Source organism: Sceloporus undulatus, chromosome 5, assembly GCF_019175285.1.
Source record: "Sceloporus undulatus isolate JIND9_A2432 ecotype Alabama chromosome 5, SceUnd_v1.1, whole genome shotgun sequence".
Lineage (NCBI taxonomy): Eukaryota > Metazoa > Chordata > Lepidosauria > Squamata > Phrynosomatidae > Sceloporus > Sceloporus undulatus.
Genome location: NC_056526.1, coordinates 58,049,925 through 58,068,938, shown reverse-complemented (window position 1 = coordinate 58,068,938; position 19,014 = coordinate 58,049,925). Strand labels below are relative to the sequence as shown.

Genomic DNA, 19,014 nt, shown 5'->3' with positions numbered 1-19,014 from the left:
TACCAATAATAAGAAAACAAAAGGAAAAATTATATCATAATCATGTTGGTTCTAGTACTGTAGGAGATTTTAACACATACAAAAAAAAAAACCCTTATAATCTCTCAAAGAGAACACGCCAGGATGCTAAAATGCCAACAAAAGGAATAACACCACATTTACTTAAAGTCCAGGATTTTCCGATCAGCAGTTTTTACTAATTCACAGCATACAGTGACACAGGCAGGACTTCTGCTGACCAGTTAACAGGAATACAAAGCAATAATATCCCAGAATAACTTTAGCAGTTTACTTGAAAACAAATTCTCCTCTGAGCCATGATATCATCTGAAAATCACAAAGCAGAATCACACTGTAATGTGAACACAGCATGGAACATTTAAGCCTTTTAGCTGTGTGTGTGCATGTGTATGTGAGTGTGTGTGCATTCACAGAGTTCTTTGTTATCAGGCAAGAAATTCTGAAAAAAGGCAGTCATCTTCAAAAATAAAATCATGAAGCTGTGCTTATGGAATGCTGCAATACAGCCATTGAATGAATAATAAGGAAAACACATTACCTTTAGTAAGTCTCCTCAGAATTTGGCAACGGCATTTAAAAGAGACAGCTATCATTCTTGCTTACTGCCTTCAGTTGCAAAGTATACTCAAGGCTCTGCTTTGGTAGATGCAGTAGAAGCATATGAATTCCTCGCGCGCATACCAGAAGAAAGGTAGTCCCAGTAGGGAGTGACAAAGCTTAATTCCTCTTGGCTGATGCAGAGATCAGCTCCATGTCATCCAGCAAAGCTGTGTCATTCAGTACTACTACTACGATCGCCACTGCTTCCAGTACCAGATCAATGGCTTTTTAAAAAAAGGCTATATTTCTTTTAACCGCTGCAAAGCATCAAATACTGTAAGATCCCAGCAAAGATACTGAACGCAGCTATGCTACAGTCTTCCAGACTCCTGTACTGTGGAATGAGCTTCAGCTTCTGTTCCAGGCAAGGGGCCATGTATTTCAGTACAATCAGGGGAATTTGCCCCCTCCTCTTCCTCCCCCTCCTCAAATCCTTCAGATATTTAACTCTCTCTTAGTGTTGCTTAAAGAGCAATAACAAGATCTCTTACACACATGCCACTACTATTCTTTCTTATGAGTGGTAACATTTTTTATAAACTAGGACTGCAAAAATCATTGATGATCTGCACAGATATCTTTTTCTTCCTGAGAATGAGAGGAAGGGAAGAGTGGGGAAAAAATGCCATACCAAGAGGATGCTTTACAAGTAGGTGCAGCCGTGAAGCATCATAACGATACACACAGAAACAGCACACAGGGAGTCAGGTTGTTTCCAGGAAGAACAATGAAATACTGGCTTTCTGTCTAGGTCCACATGTTTAGCCTTGGAGACTTTAATAAATAACATACCACAACTAAACAAAACTTAACACATGGTTTCATATTACTCAATTTAATGAAGGATTTTACAGTCTCTTATCTAAGCTAAGCAAATTAATCTGCCTGTTCATAACATAATGAAGGGGAACATGGACAGCTTTCCCCAACCTCACTGGCCAACTAAGGATGCCCTTGTGGTCAAGAACTCTAGAAGGATCAGGTCATAAAACTTTATAAACTGACTACAGATTGTCTTTATGATATGTAGGGGACTGCATGAACATAGCAATCCTTTGTAGATTTCTGTATTTTAAAAATGAGACCCAGCATGGCGAAGCAGTTAGAGTGCTAGACTGGGCCATTAAGTTCATTGTATGGCTTTGGGCCAATTACCTACCTCATAGGGTTGGGGTGAGGTTAAAAAATACAGAGAAGGACCATGAATGCCATCTTGAGCTTCTTAAGGGAAAAGCAAGCTACACATATACTAAACAAATAACTAATATAAATGACCATCGATCCTAGCACTATTTAAAATGCATAAAACAAGCCAAATGTTGCAAACCATAACCAGTTCAAGTCAATAAAATGTACAATTTTCTTGAAAAAAATATATCTAGGGGCAAGGTAGCTCTATATCTGTGGAACTGGCACCAAAGTTCTCTTCTGAAAATTATAAAACGTTAACACACTGAGAGAGTATTCAAGGGGGCATTTTTCAGATGACTTTAGAGAAATGGGTGTTGGCTTTTTAGGGTTTTCTAACTTAAAATCTACTAAGTAGGGAGCCAAGAGAGCCAGCATGTTGTAGTGGTTTGAGCATTGGACTACAACTGTGGAGATCAGGGGTTGAATCCCCATTCAGCCATGAAAACACACTTTGGGGGATACAGATGGGCAGAAATGGGTGGCAAGATGCCGCCTCTTTCACCTGTGGATCGTTGCCACAGCAACCGCACATTGCGGCAATGATGCACCATGAAAAGGAGTCACAAAATGTGGCTCCTTTCTCCACTACTGCCGAGGCACCATCAGCGCCCTGAAGCAGCACTGTGACATCCCTTGTGCCCTTTGCCATTTGGATGCGGTGCATGAGGCACATCATTGGCTCACACGCTGTGTGAACACACGCATGCACTCACCAAAATGGCACCTGGACAGTGCCGATGGGCTCAGGAGCATATGGACACTCCACTCTCTTGAGCCTTCAAATCAGCCCCAGGTAGGCACATAGCACCAGTCTGTACCGGGCCTTAGTTACCTTTGCCAAATCACACTCTCTCAGCCTCAGAGGAAGGCAAATGCAAACCCCATCTAAACAATTCTTTTCAAGAAACCTTGTGATAGGTTCACCTTAGGGTCACCGTAATTCAGAAACAACATGAAGGCACACAACAATAAGGAAGCCAATGTGGACTTCTGGAGTGTTAAGGTAATAATCATTCTTTTCAAGAACAGGGTTGCATCATTCTGTATTGGGGACTCTTCATATTCCATGAGTATCTTCTCTCCCTGGTAACTGGAAAGGTTTATGAACCCTCATTGAAGTCACCTTACTTTCCATTCTTGACAGTCACTCTCATTCCAAGAGTAATCACTTTACTTGTGTGCTTTTTAAAAAATAATTATTGATAATAGGAGTTCATCACAGGCATTCCTCAACCAAAAGAGGGAAAAATTTAGTTCTAAATTGTGCTAAACACATTTCAGAAGCAAACATTTGAAGATATCAGCTGTCCAACAGCTGCCATTTACAACTGAAGAAGCACAGTCCTATCATAATCCCAAATGCTGAAAAGCAGTCCTTGCCACAAGAAGTGTACAAAGATGAATGTGGAAGCATCTCAAGTCTGCCAGATCTATCTTGAGTGGTAAGAGGCCATATGAGTATCCTTGTTCTGCAGTCCATAGTGTTTGTGGCTGGCTTTCAGAAGACAGGATATCTAGAGATTCAAAATATCTTCTTTATTGTGAGCAAGGCCAAAGGAGTAGGATCCATACCTAGCTTCCAACAAGGACTGTACTTGAACTGATGATTTTGCCTGTGACATTCCAACCCCTCTAAAATATTATTTGCCTGTACTGAACATTCTCCAGCATGCATGTGACATCACGGACCAACAATTCCCTTCTTCAGTTTATATAGGTCAGTCGCTATGCAGTGGAATGACTGGCTGGGTGAGGTGTGTGGAATGCACCAGGTGACACCCTAGAGGAGGGGTGACACTTAGTCAGGCCCTCCTCCCACTGCAGTGGAGGGACAAGCACACTCCTCACAGTTTTGCACCCACCCTAGCCATCTTTCTGAAGAGGGAACCAGTGTGGTGGCAAGGATGGTGGGGGGTGAGCATACCAATCATCACTGTCCTGGCCCTCTCCCTGGAGAGGGAGCCAAAGCATCAGCAAGGAAGGCAGAGGGGTGAGCATACCCCTTGTGGCTTTGTTGCCACCCTGGTCCCCTCTCCAAGGATAGAGCCAAGGTGATGGCAAGGAGAGCAGAGGGGTGAGTGCACCCCTCATGGCTTTGGAGCCATCCTGGCTCTTTGTCTGGGAAGGGAACAGAGGTGGCAGCAGTAGTGGGTGACAGGAGAGCAAAGGAGAGGAGCAAGGCAGGTGTTACTAAGTGTTACCAGGTGTTACCAAGCCTAGTGATGCCACTGTCTCTATGTTCTATGTTATTTTATAGGTTCTGTAAAATCTGGGAAATAAAGTTCACTTGATCTGGATGGAGTTCCACTCCCCTTCAAGGAATAAGTATGCAATTTGGAGCTTTCATAATTTTCTTTTCTTTTTACATTTTTCAAAATACACCAGAGAACCATAATGTCTCTACTTGTTATTTTTTTAGGTTATAATTTCAGCCAAGTAGTAAATCATACTGAATTGATGTTTAAGTACACTGCTTAAATACTTTCCTGCATGCAGACATCTTCTCTTGTTCTGGTCTTAGACTACTTGTAGTCTAATATGTTTGCAGTTCTCCTTATGCTGCCATAATGCATTATTAGTCAAACATCTTGACAATTAAAAATATATTATCTTGTCTAGGGAAACACAGTGATTGAGAAGCTAGCTGATCATATACACCTAAATGTGTGTCTGCAATTATTGCTCATCATTGCAATTATTTCCATCAGCACACTAAAAATGTTTTAATATATTACAGCTGGCCAGAACCTTAAAAATTGCATGGAGTGTCCAGGAGGTTATGAACCTCTTCCTGATTCTGCATACATTAGCTGCATTTAGTATTAAGGTTAATTCGTAGTTTAAGTCTACCAGAAGAAGCCTGGCCAAGCTTCAAGCGTTCAACTCTCTAATCTTTCTTCAGCACACACATGAGGAGACTGGAAGCTTTCATTTCCATCTTTAACTCACTCACTTACTAGTAACAAGAAACTTTCCCCCATTTTAGGCAAATCAACCAGGATGAGAAGCTGGTTCAGTTCCTTAAAACAAGAGTAGGATATCTGTGGCCTTCCAAATGCTCCAGGACTCCTATGATCCCCCATTAGAGACTTGGCTGGCTAGGGTTGGTCGTGGTTGTACTGGAAGAGTACAAGTTGTCTACCCTTAACAATAGTTAAGGTGAACCATAGTTTGTGTGCACTTAAGTCATTAAAAAGATACTTCAATAAGATGAAAACTGATTTCTCTATGCATTCACACTTCATGAAAATTTATGTTTTATCTTGAGCACAACCTTCTTTTTGTGCATCCCCTTCTCACCTTCATACTTCCGTGAGAAATTAGAAGATTGTGGATAATGAACTGTACTAAGTCACTTATTGTAGCTTGATCCAGACTTGTCAAATTATGGTTTACAGCAACTGTACTTTGTTACAAATCATCCTTTGAAATCATTACCAATAGCAGCTTTGGGTCCTGGTTTGTAAGCAAACTATGGTTCCAGAAAAGCAGAGTTTGCTGGGCTTGAATTAAACCTTATGTCTGTTAATAATTCTTTAAAAAAACCCAGACTGCATCTACACTGTAAAAATAATACAGTTGGATACCACTTTAAGTGCTGTAGCTCCATCCTATGGAATCATGGGATTTGTAGTTCTACAAGGTCTTTAACCTTCTCTGCCAAAAAATGCTGGTGCATCACAAAACTACAAATCCCAGTATTCTGTAGGACGGAGCCATTACAATTAAAGTGATATCAAATTGCATTATTTCTTCAGTGTAAAAGGACCTTCAGACATGGTTGCTACCTACACTATTAAATGTTATTATAGCAGCAAGAAGGTGAGAATGCAACAGTCCGTGTAATAGGTAATCATGGAACTGGGAACAGAACAGTACATATTGTGCTACCTTATAGTGCTTAAAGCAAGGGAAATCCTACTCCATGCAAGCATAATTCAACAAGAAGTAAAAAAACCTTTGACCATACTGTTTATGGTGTGGATGGAAGTCAGGATCAAGATTTTTAATGCCTACATATATACAATGCATTAACAGCTTTAATATATATATATCTCCCCAACTTCACACAGAGGGACCACTTCACAATACACAACTGTAGCAGTATACAGTCCGCCCTTGCCTTAGGTGTAACACAAAAAGTACGTATGCTTGAGCCCCATTAGCTATAATGGGGGTTGTGCTTGCCGCGCACCATTCTCCCATTCTTCCGGCGGTTTCACCATAAACTAAAAGCTGATAATAACAAGCCCATGTATGGCGTGGGCTCACTGTATTCCACTTTAACTGCCATAGCAATGTCCTATGGGATCCTGGGCTTATAGTTTTGTGAGGCACAAGAACTTCCTGACTAAAATTTTTAAATAAGACTCTCCAAACCAATCCCAGGATTTTGTAGGGGGCTGCCATCAAAGTTAAATTGGGATATAGTTCTATGATGATGCAATAAAAAAGGGCCTAGAAAGTCCCACCTTCTATTCCAAAAGCAAAACAGAGTGGGCGTTTTATCAGTGCCAGGAATTAGAAAAGCGCCCCCCCCCCAAGTAAATTGTGTCTTTGGGAATAAATTATTTCTGCCTCACAACCTTTGAGGTAATACAGGCCAGAAATGTTGACTTCATCCACCTCATTTTCAATTATTTCTCCAATGAGATAACATTCAGAGTTTTTTTCTTCCTTTTTTTGTTTTTAAATGCATACTATATAGCACTTGATATTTTATTTCAGGAAAACCATGAATTATCCTACATTTCCTTTAAAAGGAATATATCAATTTTCCAAGTCAAAGCAACATAATAAGTTATATGTTCTATCCTCTAGTGTTAAGTGTTGTGAAGGAAACTAGGTGCTTTTTAGAATATTTCCTATGATAAGTAATTTTATAGACCTTTTAGCCTTTTGATTTTTTTTAGCATAAGGATAAGCATGACGTGCAACTGGTTTTCTTAGAAGTACTTTGTGGAACTGTTAGAAATGTGAAAGTGCTAAAAAGCCCAGCACATCTGCTACTAAAAGCAAGAAAATTGTGTTCTTCTACCATTTAGAGGATTAAGATATTTGCATGTCATTGCAAATGTTCAAAGATCATGCAGGCAATGGTGTACAAAAACTTCTGATACTCTTCTCATGACTGATGGTCTTGTGAATTGTTCCTTTATATAAACCAAGAATTTTCACACTAAAACAATGTTCTCAAATATTTCCTTCCAGTTTGTGAGACTCTCCATCTAATCCAAAAGCAGTGAAAGGTGTGGATGAATTTTAAGATTACATTTGGGGTGAGGGGTTGGGGGTCCACTCCCCACTCCACAGAAACCTTTAGTGCCACTTGAAGAAGTGACTTGGCTTGGTAATTACTATATGCTATTGTGTTGTATTCAAGGGTATTCTGTTTGAAGAATGCAGATTGAATGGTTGCCATTCAGCAAGGGGGAAAAAAGGAGGGGGGGTTAATATAAAGAAAAAAACCTTATTCTGTTAATCTGTAAGGTTAAGGCTGCTCATGGCCTCTGAAAATTTAATCCACACCAACCTTGGGGTTGGGTGTTTTTTGGGGCAGGAGTGGACCAAATACAACAGAAAATACTGAAGGCTCTCAAAATATGAGACATCTCATCCACAGTGTCGCCACTAGTCAAAATCGACTTGAAGGCAGCTAATAATAACACCCCAAAATATAATCATTTAAAAACATGGATTTAGGCTACCTTTGGCCTCATTCCCACTTACAAATAAATCAGTTTGCGATCCGAATCGATGGATAGGTTTGACAGCGGACTGTGGTTCACACTACATTTGCCCAGATATAATTTTCTTGCTGTAAAGTAACTCACTTGTTCACATTAACTGATAAATTGATTCAAAATGGACCCTCTTCAGCAGGTCACTAATCACTGATCACATCATGGGAAATTGATTTGGATTCGCATTTCATTCCCACTTGTGCTGAATCAATTTATTGCAAAATACACAGAAAAAAATGAGCACTAAAAAGACACATGTTACATGCCCCCCCCCCCTTACCAAACCACTTCAACGAATTGGCTCAAGTGTGAACTAGGGTCATTTAAACCACTTAAAACTGGTTAGCAAACCGATTTATAATGTGGTGGGAATAAGGCCTATATATACCATGCTCCCATGTCTTTCTTATTGATTCTGGTTGTCACAAGGGGACATGTGTCCCCTTGCTAAAGCCAATGGCCACAATCCTGTTGGCTGAATAGTAAAGGTGGCTTCAGTAGCTATAAAATGTAACTACAGCAATGGTGGGTAGCAGCAAAAGCCATCTTTGCCAGAAGAGGAAGCTGCTTGCTGGCTCCTAAGCTTCCTTCTGCTCCGAAAATAGTGTTGCAACAACGTGAAGACTGTTACGCCAGCATAAAGTACCAATAGGATTCTGGCTGCTTATACAAGCATGGCTTTATGTGCCTCTTCCCAAAGCATATCATCTTACTGTATCAGATAGAGATGTATACAAGGTGCACAATAACTCAGTTCGGCTCCAGTCAGCATTGCTGAAATATATAATGATTTATTATTATTGAAAATATTGTGTTCGCTTTCTCCACAGAACAATATATAAAAACATGAGTTCAAGTGTTAATTGACTTTAATGCCTTCTACCACATCTCTCATATAACTTGTGAAAAGGAGCACATGGTATGGAACTATTTCTATGCCTTTCCATTCTTTTCCAAATGCTGAGAACATATGTAATAAAGAAAACTTGGTTGTGCTTCCTCTTCACTGCTTTATTGTAACATGTGAAGCTACTCTAAATTACAAGTTATGTAAGCAGAATCAAAGCACATTTTGTTTCATAGCTTATTTATAAGCCGTAGGGAGAATATAAAGGTTTGATGAGTTAAAGATCTACAATGTCTGATATATTACTGTTTGTGTACGTCCACATAAAATTGTTACTGCAACTGGCATCTTATATTATAAGGGTGCTGAATGTTATTAGGATGCAAGATACTTTAAGGTAACCATTACTAAAAATGAAATTACCTTTCTAAAAATGGGTTTCAGTAAAGAATAGAATAAACTAAATTAATATTAGCAAACAATATCGTATGTCTAAACCTGTGTTAGTATCTATATATACTGTGTTAATATCTGTCTATCTATCTAGTATCTAGTATATTCCCATGCTTAAATTGTATCAATTAAAAAAAATTAGATAAGAATTTTTTTTAGTATAATCTGTAGTAAGGTACTCAAAAGCCAAAAGTGAATTTGAATCTGAACAAATCAAGCCTGAAATATCCCTGAAAGGAAGCCAACATGATTTAACTGAGGCTAATGTACTTTGGACCCGTCAGGAGAAAATAGGACTCACTGGGAAAGATAATAATGCTGAGAAAAGTGGAAACCAATAGGAAATGAAGAAGATTGTATTATACATGGATTAACTCAAAAAAGAGAGGAAGCAGTGGTCCTATGTTTGGAAGACATGACTGCGGCTGTAAATAACAGAATCCCCCAGAGGTCTCTCATTCAAAGAGTTGCCATAAGTTGAAGAAGATATGGTGGTACATAAGAAAAAAACAACAACTAGAGGAACAACAAAATATCCTGCATATTATATCATTGAAAAAATTATAACAATAATGTTAGTTTTTAAGGGGCCATGGGATCTTTTTCTTTTTGTTTTCTTATAGGACAGTAAACATCAATCTTTTCAACCTGTCATGCTGGCCTACAACATGGAGTAATTACATCTCTGAAAACCAGTCTGTTATGGAAATAAAGAATGTAACTTTAACAGTTTTTGATACAGGCACTGTCTGTAAACTGAGGAAGTGACATAAAACATATGCACCTTTAGTGGGCAACTTTGCTCCTCCCAGAAATCAGATTACCAGTATTTCCACTATGATTATCTCTTTTCATTGGCTATGATGGCTAGCACGGATGGGAGTTGTAATCTAACAATTACAACAAGGATCACAAATTGTCCATCTCTGACCAACACAGATAATTGCTTGGGTTGCAAACCTATAAAGTGATATTGGTGCAACTGCTATGCAACCATCCTTTAACAGGATTTGCATAGTGTTCAATTCTTGCTCAAAACAACAACAACAACAAAAACACAAAAAAAATAAAATAAAAATAAAAACAGAGCTTTTACAGCAAGGGTATTAGTTGGAATGGGCACACTACTTTAGAAAAGTCTGTGTGTTCTCATACCAATAATTTGATAACATTTGTAGCATCTTGTTTGATGAAGCACCCCTTAAGAGGCAAAAGAAAGGAGTTTTAGCATTTGAGAACACCATATAATGAAATGAAAAACAGCCAGGCTGGTTTTCCATCAATATTAAAAGAAGGCAAAGATATAATTGAAAACAAAAACACATTCCATTCTGCTAACACATCCCAATGACAAAAATGTAAGCAAAAGAGAAATAAAACACAGTAAAATTATGCACCCAGGCTAAGCATTGCTTGTTTCTATTAGCAACATGCATGTAATTAAATACTGTGGGATTTAATGTAATCTCAGAAGTAAACGATCTCTCTGTAATCTCAAAAGCAGGGGATCGCTCTGTATGAGAAATAACTTCCACTTGCTACTGCATATCATTAAAGATATGTAATTCCAACAGGGCTTTGTCCTTTTTCAATTAGTCATAAAGATGATCTTCCCACTGCTCCCATTGGAGCCTGACAATTTGAAACCTAGTCAACCCCCCCCCCCCCCCCAAAAAAAAAACACAAAACCCCCCAAGCAGCTTCTTCTAGGAACATTTTCATTGGATTCTGTTTGGTTTAGCATATAGGAAAGGGCATGGTATGCACAGGATTGTAGGACAAGCAGTAAGAAAAAGTGAAAGAGAATTAAAAATGAGGGCAATATCACACTGTCAGAAAGCACAAGAGTCTCAAGCAGTAGAATCCAGGTTATAATCCTTGACATTTCCTGATAAAAGGCTGTTAGGAAATAAGATCCCTACCAGAAACCCCGAAGAGCAAGCTAGATGGATCAGTGATCTGACTCACTGTAAAGTAGTTTCGTGTATTTAATGGATTTTTAAATACTGTAGATCTGTTGTTTTGTTCTTCAATGCATTGGCATAATATATGTGTTTAGGGCATTTAAGAATTCCCCTTTATAAACAGTGGTTTGGCACTGAGAGAGAATTTTTGTTCTCAAAAGCAAATGATCTAAGTTCACTACAAAAGGAAAACAGTAGACAATCTGCAAGATGAAATAGGATAGTAGGAAAATGTGGAAATTTGGTGAGTAACGGAAATAATTTTTTTTGCAAAGTGGCAGGTTTCCTTTACCTATTACTTTAGGGCCATTTGGGTTTATGAGAAGGAGACCAAACCTTGGGTCAGAATGTATTTGGAATCAACAACAATAAGCCATGGAACTAGGCTTGCCATTTGTCCTGGAAAGCTGCATAATCAGAATGCAAATTAATAATATGCATAATTATTAGACGCCTAGACATAAAGGACTGGAATATGGCAACCATGCATGGAACCTGTGTCTTGGTGATAAAAGCTGGGCCTCTGCAGCCGTTAAATACACAGAATATTATGAAGTATCTCTAGTAGCAAGGTAGGTTACTCAGTGGGTGGATCATGAGAACGATACATTCCCCTCCTTCAGCCTGGTTGCAGCCTGCATTTGAAGAGTTGGGGGTGAATTTGATGGGCCTTAGGTGTTGTAAGTCAGCAATAACTTTCCTTTGCCTTACAGATCTCCATTAATGGGCTTTTCCCTCTTATTTTTTGGGTACAGGTGCAAAAGAGAAGCATTTTGGGACTATCTGCAAAAACAACCTATGAAACAGGAAATGTCGGAGTATATAAAATTGTTACATTCAAATCAAAGCAAAAACCCAGAAAGATGGAGCTTTTAAAATGCCAACTATAAAATGAGAAGCCATTTCACTGACACAGCATGTCCATATTTGTGTGTAAACTGCAAGACAGTATTCAATTTCCTTTGCTGAGCCTGTCTGAGTGCTGAAATTGAAACTGGCAGGTTAGGCTTTGATGCCATTTGTACAGCAGCAACCCAACTATGCATTCCTCTTAGGCCAAGCTCTGTTTACTGCTGTGGTGCTTCTTAGCCGAAGAGGAATCTATGAAGAATATGAAGCATGAGATAATATTCTCCACATCAGAGGTTGTTAGGGAAATAAAACAAAAATGCCTGGACTCAGACCTGAGAGGCTGAGACAACAGACTGTGATGTGAATATGTGTTCATTCTCTCTCTCTCTCTCTCTCTCTCTCTCTCTCTCTCTCTCTTGCTCGTTCTCTCACACACACACCTATGCCCAATGGATGTAAGAGATTAACATGATGAACATACTTCTAAATATGCCTATGCCTATGTAAAATAATCTTAATAAAATTACTGGATTCAGTACAAGCTTATAAATCTCATTGACTACAGTACGATTTATGAGCTTGTAAGTAGCTTCAGGACTGCAGCTTTCACTCTACACAGTTTTTTTTAAATGAAGAAAAATCACATTTTCACAGGCTGTGCAGCCCATATCATCTCCAAGAGAGGCCATAACCAGCTCCACCCCTGCTTGCTGTGTTTGTGTGTACATAAAAACAATGTTTTATTAAGTGTTAAATAAGAATTATAAATTGAGAAAAACCAGAAGATAAGCAAACTATGTCTTGCTCCACATGAAGCTTGAGTTTGTAACAACTGGCTCAGAACCTCTCAACTAACTCCAACAGCTCACTTTGGATTAGTGGCTTTAAAACGGACACCTAAATTTATCTGTCCCATGCCTGTATATAACTTACAATTTAAAAAAAATGAAGGTTAGTAATAAATATAAACAGCTGCTAATTAATCAATATGGATAAACATCAGTAGTGGATACCAGCAACAACACTTTCAATTGATATAAACTGATATTAAAAGTGTGTGGACTTTGTCTCATGTGTTACAGAATATAAGGAAACAAGAATCTTCTTGATGTACTCCATACTAAGTGCAGTTTTTCCACTGCAGTGGTGGTAACATGTGTTGGTGTCACCTGGTGTGGTAATTCATGGTGTCATTCCTCCATTGACATCCCCCCATACCACACCATACATAATCCTTAGTAATGTTTCTGTACTAATGTTATTCATAAATAATACATTCACAATTCATAAATTGTCATTACCCTATATCACTCAAACAAGTAGTAAAATTAAACTTATATCTTTAAATTATATCATACACACAGTTTAAAAATATTTTTTAAAAATTAAAATTGATTTTTAAATATTGTAAATTTTAAAGGTTTTTTTTAAAATAAAAGAAATACTTGGGGCCTCTCCTTTCTCTTCCCACTGAGCCTCCTCCCATTCATACCATCTCCTCAGCATTTTAAAAGGACACAGGTGAACACCACAACCCATTTTTGCAAAAGGTTGATGATGAAAAGCAGTAGTGTAACCCACCTTAAGAGTGTCACCTGGTGCAACCCACATCCTGCTGGTGACTCCTCTGGTGGGAATGAAAGGCCAACGAAGTCTGCTGCCTCTGAACAGCCTATTTCTCCACTGCCTTAATTCCTTCACAGCTGCTACCACAGCAGCCTTTTTCATCCTGCTGTCACTGCCTACAAAGGCATAGTTATGCCACCATAGTGCATCAACGGACGCTCGCCAGATTCTCCCAGCTATGGCCAATATCTAATGCAATATTAACAAAGGCTAGAGGGATTTGGGAAAGAAGTCCATACTGTTTAAGGATTTCCATCTGCTTCTGCTTCGGATAAGGATTAGTTCTGAGCGTTTGTACCTTATGTTAGATACACATAACAGGTGAAAGATACCACTGGTGTGCAATCCACACTGTTGCCCAGGATCTTCCCTGCTGACAGAAACTGCCTCTAATCTGGTATCCCAGAATCATTGCCCTGGCTGAGGAATCCCAGAATCATTGCCCTAGCTGTGGGAGGGGTCTGTCTGCGTAGAAGAAATTGTACATGTTTCCGTACACAGATTCCTTGTAAATGCTTCCAATTTAAAATTGCCTTGAAATGTTCCCTTGAGAGAAGCCTAAAAGAAGCTATAACTTTGCTGCTCTGTAGAAAACTAGTTAATATTGCCGTGGTTGGGAAGGAGATTGAGATAGTGTTAGCTTTCAACTACATTTACTTTCCAAAGATATAGCTGTCTTACTCTGTAGAATCAGTATGTAGAGAAATCTTATACCAGACCACCCATAAGAGGCAGCTCTGTGCCGCCCCTGGAAGCGCTGGGTTGGGGACACGGCAACCGCATGCTACACACCCAACCCGGCAGGTCTACGATGCAAAAGTGGCTTCTTTTTGTGCTGCAGAAAGGGCACCATAGCCATGCAGCTCTTTAGTGCAAACAGTCTACACATTGCACCAAAGATGCAGCATGACACTGCCTACCATGAGGTGGGGTGTGCAGTGTGACACTGGCATGATGCTAGCATGGGGGTGGGTGATGGGTGGACACCATGCCCCCACTCTGCCCTCACATTGGTGTTTCTTACCGATCTGTTGAGGGTCTAACTGAAAGAAAGAAGATGGCAGCATGAGCTGCTGAAGTCTACGAAAGTTCATGCTGCCAACTTCTTTCTTTCAGTTAGTCTCATAGGTGCTACATGGTATCTCTACAAACATTTACTTTTGTCAATCAATTGTCAATCAGTTTTCAAGATTGGTTTTGAACACAAAACATTTTGTCTACCTTGAGCGATGCCCTTTGCTGTGAGAGGTTGGGGAGAATGCAACCCTATTAATTCCCTTTGAGCATCCACTACACTCTCCTGGCACAGGCTGTCTGGGATGAATTTGGGAGATACCCTTTGACAGTGGTAATGCTCCTGGAAAGGCCATTTCTAGAAGGTTGTGTTGAGTACTGACAGCTTGATTCCTTGGCAGATATATTCTGAGATTCTGCATGGTTTAATTCTTTCCCAAGACAAAAAGAAAAAAGAAAGATAGCCGCATCAGTATATTCTTCTTGACACATTTCAAGATGAAAAATCAGCTTAAAAGGCAGCCCCATGTATAATGCATTGCAACAGTCTGAATGGGTGGTTGCCAGTACATGAATAATTGTGGTCAGTCAAGCCTTTCCATCTGAGATAGAGGCTAACATTTTATAGGTACATTTAAAATACACACAGTGTCCACAAGGGTAACCTGTAGGTTGAGTGGCACCTGGTAAAATACTAGATGTCATTATCTTTATGCTTTCTAAAGTGATTTCACTGTGAACCACTTCATCTTTGACATTACTGGTCCTTACATAGACAAACAGAGGCTTAAATACTCTAAAGACACCAGATCCAGCCTAAGAAAATTCTATAAAATGGCCACATAGCCTGAAAACCCACAAAAACACTATTTAAAAACTCCACCTTTGTTAGACATATTTTAAAGTTTGTACATAAAGCAGGGGACTTTGGGCCATAGAAGAATTTGCTTTAAATAAAGAGGAAGTTAATTTTAAAAAAAGAATGAGAACACCATTGTATACTTTAGATATGTTCCAAATAAAAGAACTAAAGAGTTTGTAAAGCATCAATCTTCATAAACATCACAGTCTGTATTGGTGACTTCCAAAACAGGTCACAAAGACTGCAATGATGCTTACCTGCAAGTTCATCAGGTTTAACTTTCACAACATTTAAATCGATAACAAAGCATGAAAATACACCAAAGTGAAAGATAAGTCTTTAATTTCCTTTGTTTTCACAACAGTCTTAAAATATGCTAAAGTAAGCATGTTTTTAGATGATATAATGAATAAACATATGAAGTATAAGTAAATATAGGTGCTTTCTGCACCGCCATTTGGGACATCCGGAGGACGTCCCATTTTTAAAAAGGGGCATCTCTTATAGACGCCCCTGGGCCTAGTACGGACTCCGTCCATACAAGATGGCGCCGGCCCTTCTACATGGCCGGCGCCATCTTTGCGTATCGGACGCTGAGCGTCCGTACGCGTGGCGCCGCTTGTGATGTAGCGAGCGCGCCCTTGGCGCCTCGCTACGTCGCAAACGCGACGGAAAAAGAAGCTCCATTTTGGAGCTTCTTTTTCGGTCCGTGCGGGAGTCGGGCCGTGTGAAGGCTCCGGCTCCCCCGCGGACCTACTGGCGGCGGCGGCAGAGCGCCGCAAAGCGGTGGTCTGTACCCCGCCATAATATCCTTTGTTGTTGTTAACTGCCTTCAAGTTGACTTCAACAGGTTGACCGGATAACCTAACTGCAAAATGTAGGACATTCATGAAAAATGAAAGACATTTACAAAATAAAAGCTAAAAACATATATATAAACATATACATATATATTCATGCTTAGTCATGCTCAAAAATGGAGGATGTTTTGAAATTCCTCCTGGACAGAAAATTGAAATGCAGGACATGTCCTGGAAAAACCGGACGTCTGGTCACCCTGACTTTGATTCTTGGCAAGCCTATGAATGAGAGACTTTCACACTATCCTCAATAACCCCGCTGAGTGCCTGCAGATTCATGGGTGTGGTTTCTTTGATTAACCACATCACCGCGCTACACTTTTATATTGCTGCTATTCCAGTTTTACTGCTCTGGCTGCCTCCTGTTGCATTCTGGGGTTTGTAATTCAGTGAAGCCTAAGAGCTCTCTGGCTGAGAATTCTAAATGCCCCTACCTAAACTGAAATCCCAGAATGCAAAAGGAGACAGCCAGAGCAGTTAGTGGAAAAGCAGCACTAGAAGAGTGTAGTGCGATAATCTAGAATATCTCTCCATCAGGAATGTGTTCTTCCTCTTTTCCCAGACCCTCGATTTTACCAAGCATTATAGTCTTTTCCAGTTTGTCCTTTCTTCTCTTGATATGCCCAAATTACCAACCTCAGTTTACTCAACTTTGCTTCCAAAGGGACTTCAGATCTGATCTGCTCTAGGACACCTCCATTGTTTTTTTGTAAGTGGTCCACAGTATTCTCAGAACTCTTCTCCAGTAACATGTTAAATTAGTTGACCCCCCCCCCCCCATCTTTTCCCCTTTTCTTAAATGTCCCACTTTCACAACCATGCATAGAAATAGGAAATATGATGGCACTAACAATCCTAACTTTGGAATTTAATGATATGTTTTTACACTTCAGGATTTTGTCTTGTTTCTTCATAGCTGCCCTTCCAAGGCTTAATTTTCTTCTTATATCTTGACTGCAGTCTCCATTCTGATTGAGTATGAAAAATCTTGAATTACAGTATATCCATCTCTTCATTGTCTACTTTAAAATTATGTAGACCATCTGTAGTCATATTTTTTGATTTCTTGATGTTCAGCTGTAAGCACTTTTCATGTTTGACCTTCTTCAACATCTTTCCGCATCTCTGACATTTTCTGCTGGTGTCATCTGCGTATTTTAGATTGTTGATGTTCTTTCCTCCAGTTTTCATGCCTTCCTCCTCTGTCCTATCCTGCTTTTCGTTTGAAGTTCTTCGCATACAATTTAAACATAGAATAGAATATACCCTTTCCTGACACCCCTTCCAACAGGAAAACTTTCTGTTTCTCCATATTCTGTCCTGATAGTAACCTCTTGTCCTGAATACTATCAGGACTAGCAAATGTTGTGGCACACCCATTTCATTAAGTGAGATCCATAGTTTCTTGTGATCTATAGATCACTAGTTGATAATAACCTTAGCTAATTAAAAATAAAATATCTAGGGGGTAGCCATGTTGGCCATATAGCAAATCCAATAACATCCAAACAATGATACCTTTATTGGACTAACCAAAATGCACAATTACATGTTGCAAGCTTTCGAAGTCACACTGGCTTCTTCATCAGGCAACAGGGAAAAGGAATTGTTAGTTATAGGCCTGCATTTTTTGTTTCTAGTCTTAGTTCAGATAGTAGGGAGGGCTATCTGTAGGCTAGCACCTCCTCCTTTGGCCATCTGGTCACTGGTAGATTTTCAAAGTCAAGGAAATTTAATATCCATTTGCACTTCAAAGAACATGTTTCCCTGGAATCCAGCATGTCTCCTTCCTTTCTGAAGCCACAAGCTCCTATGTAGGTAGAGAACATTGAATTTCTCAATAAGTCTTCATCTTGTGCATCAGGAAAACTTTTGGTGGTATAAAGGCAAAGCATGCCAATCAATTCCAATATTAGAAAAAAATTGCTTTACCTTTGCTGGTGGCAGAAGCTTCAGATAGCAAGGTCCCAGTGCACTGGCTCTTTCCATAGGATTCCCCTCTGATGGTTAAAGTGTGGTATCTTGAAATCCAAAAAACATCAAGGGGTAGCCGTGTTGGCCATACAGCAAACTGAATAACATCCAAACAATGATACCTTTATTGGGCCAACCAAAATGCAAGGGGGAGGTGCCAACCTGCAGATAGCCCTCCCTGCCATCTGAACTAAGACCAGAAACAGAAAATGCAGGCCTATGACTAACATCTTCAATTTCTTTCTCCTGTTTGCCTGATGAAGAAGCCAGTGTGACTTAGAAAACTTGCAACATGTAATTGTGCCTTCTGTAATTATGCAAAATTGCTTTTGAAGAAGGAACTTTGGTTAAACAATTTATAATGTGAGACTGAGATCCACTGCAAAATCCCACTGTACATTGCTTAGGGAGCTTTACAAGTATGGAACCAGTATTTTGGACCCTGCCTCCTCTTCATATGTGTGTGGGTAGAGGGGTGGCAAGTAAAGGAATACATATTATAAGCACCGACACAAAGAAACATAGTGCAGAATACATTATTTGCCTAGATACAATCAATATAAAAATATAACTTTAAAAAATGTAAAGTGCATATTTAATGTTATGGCATTTCTATCCCTAGAAAAAAATTAAAATCTAGAAGTATAAAATTGGTAATAATCTGCAAAGGCCAGATCTTTTTTTTTATGGAGTTGCTTTGAGAAAGCCTGCATGCACATAATTGATCAAAAAGGAGTCACAAAAGGATGAAGCATTTTGCAGAAGCATATGTTAATGCATTGCACCAAGCACAAAGATCCACTGCTTTTTCAACAAAGTGCCATAAAACTGTTGAAATGATAGAGATGCTCTTCAGCTGCTGCTTGGAATGCAGAGATGCAGAACAGTATGTTATACAGAAGTTGGGGGGGGGGGAGGAGAATGTGTAATCCTTTAACAGGCAATTAGATATCTAAAAGATATAAAGCGTCGTTCATACTGAATCTTTAAAAATCAAGATCCTACT

The 19,014-nt window shown here is 39.4% G+C and overlaps 1 protein-coding gene across 7 annotated transcripts in view; it reads right to left on the bottom strand.

Annotated features, from left to right (window-relative positions):
• GRIP1 (glutamate receptor interacting protein 1) overlaps nucleotides 1-19,014 on the bottom strand; it is a 308,504-nt gene that overhangs the window by 176,919 nt on the left and 112,571 nt on the right. Inside the window, exon 1 of one of the 7 annotated variants that reach the window (XM_042468140.1) lies at nucleotides 560-934. The exons of the other annotated variants lie outside the window; for them this stretch is intronic. Coding sequence (XP_042324074.1) covers nucleotides 560-614 — 55 coding nt within the window. The 5' untranslated portion in view covers nucleotides 615-934. Of the gene's footprint in view, nucleotides 1-559; nucleotides 935-19,014 lie in introns of those variants that run through there. 7 annotated transcript variants of the gene reach the window in all.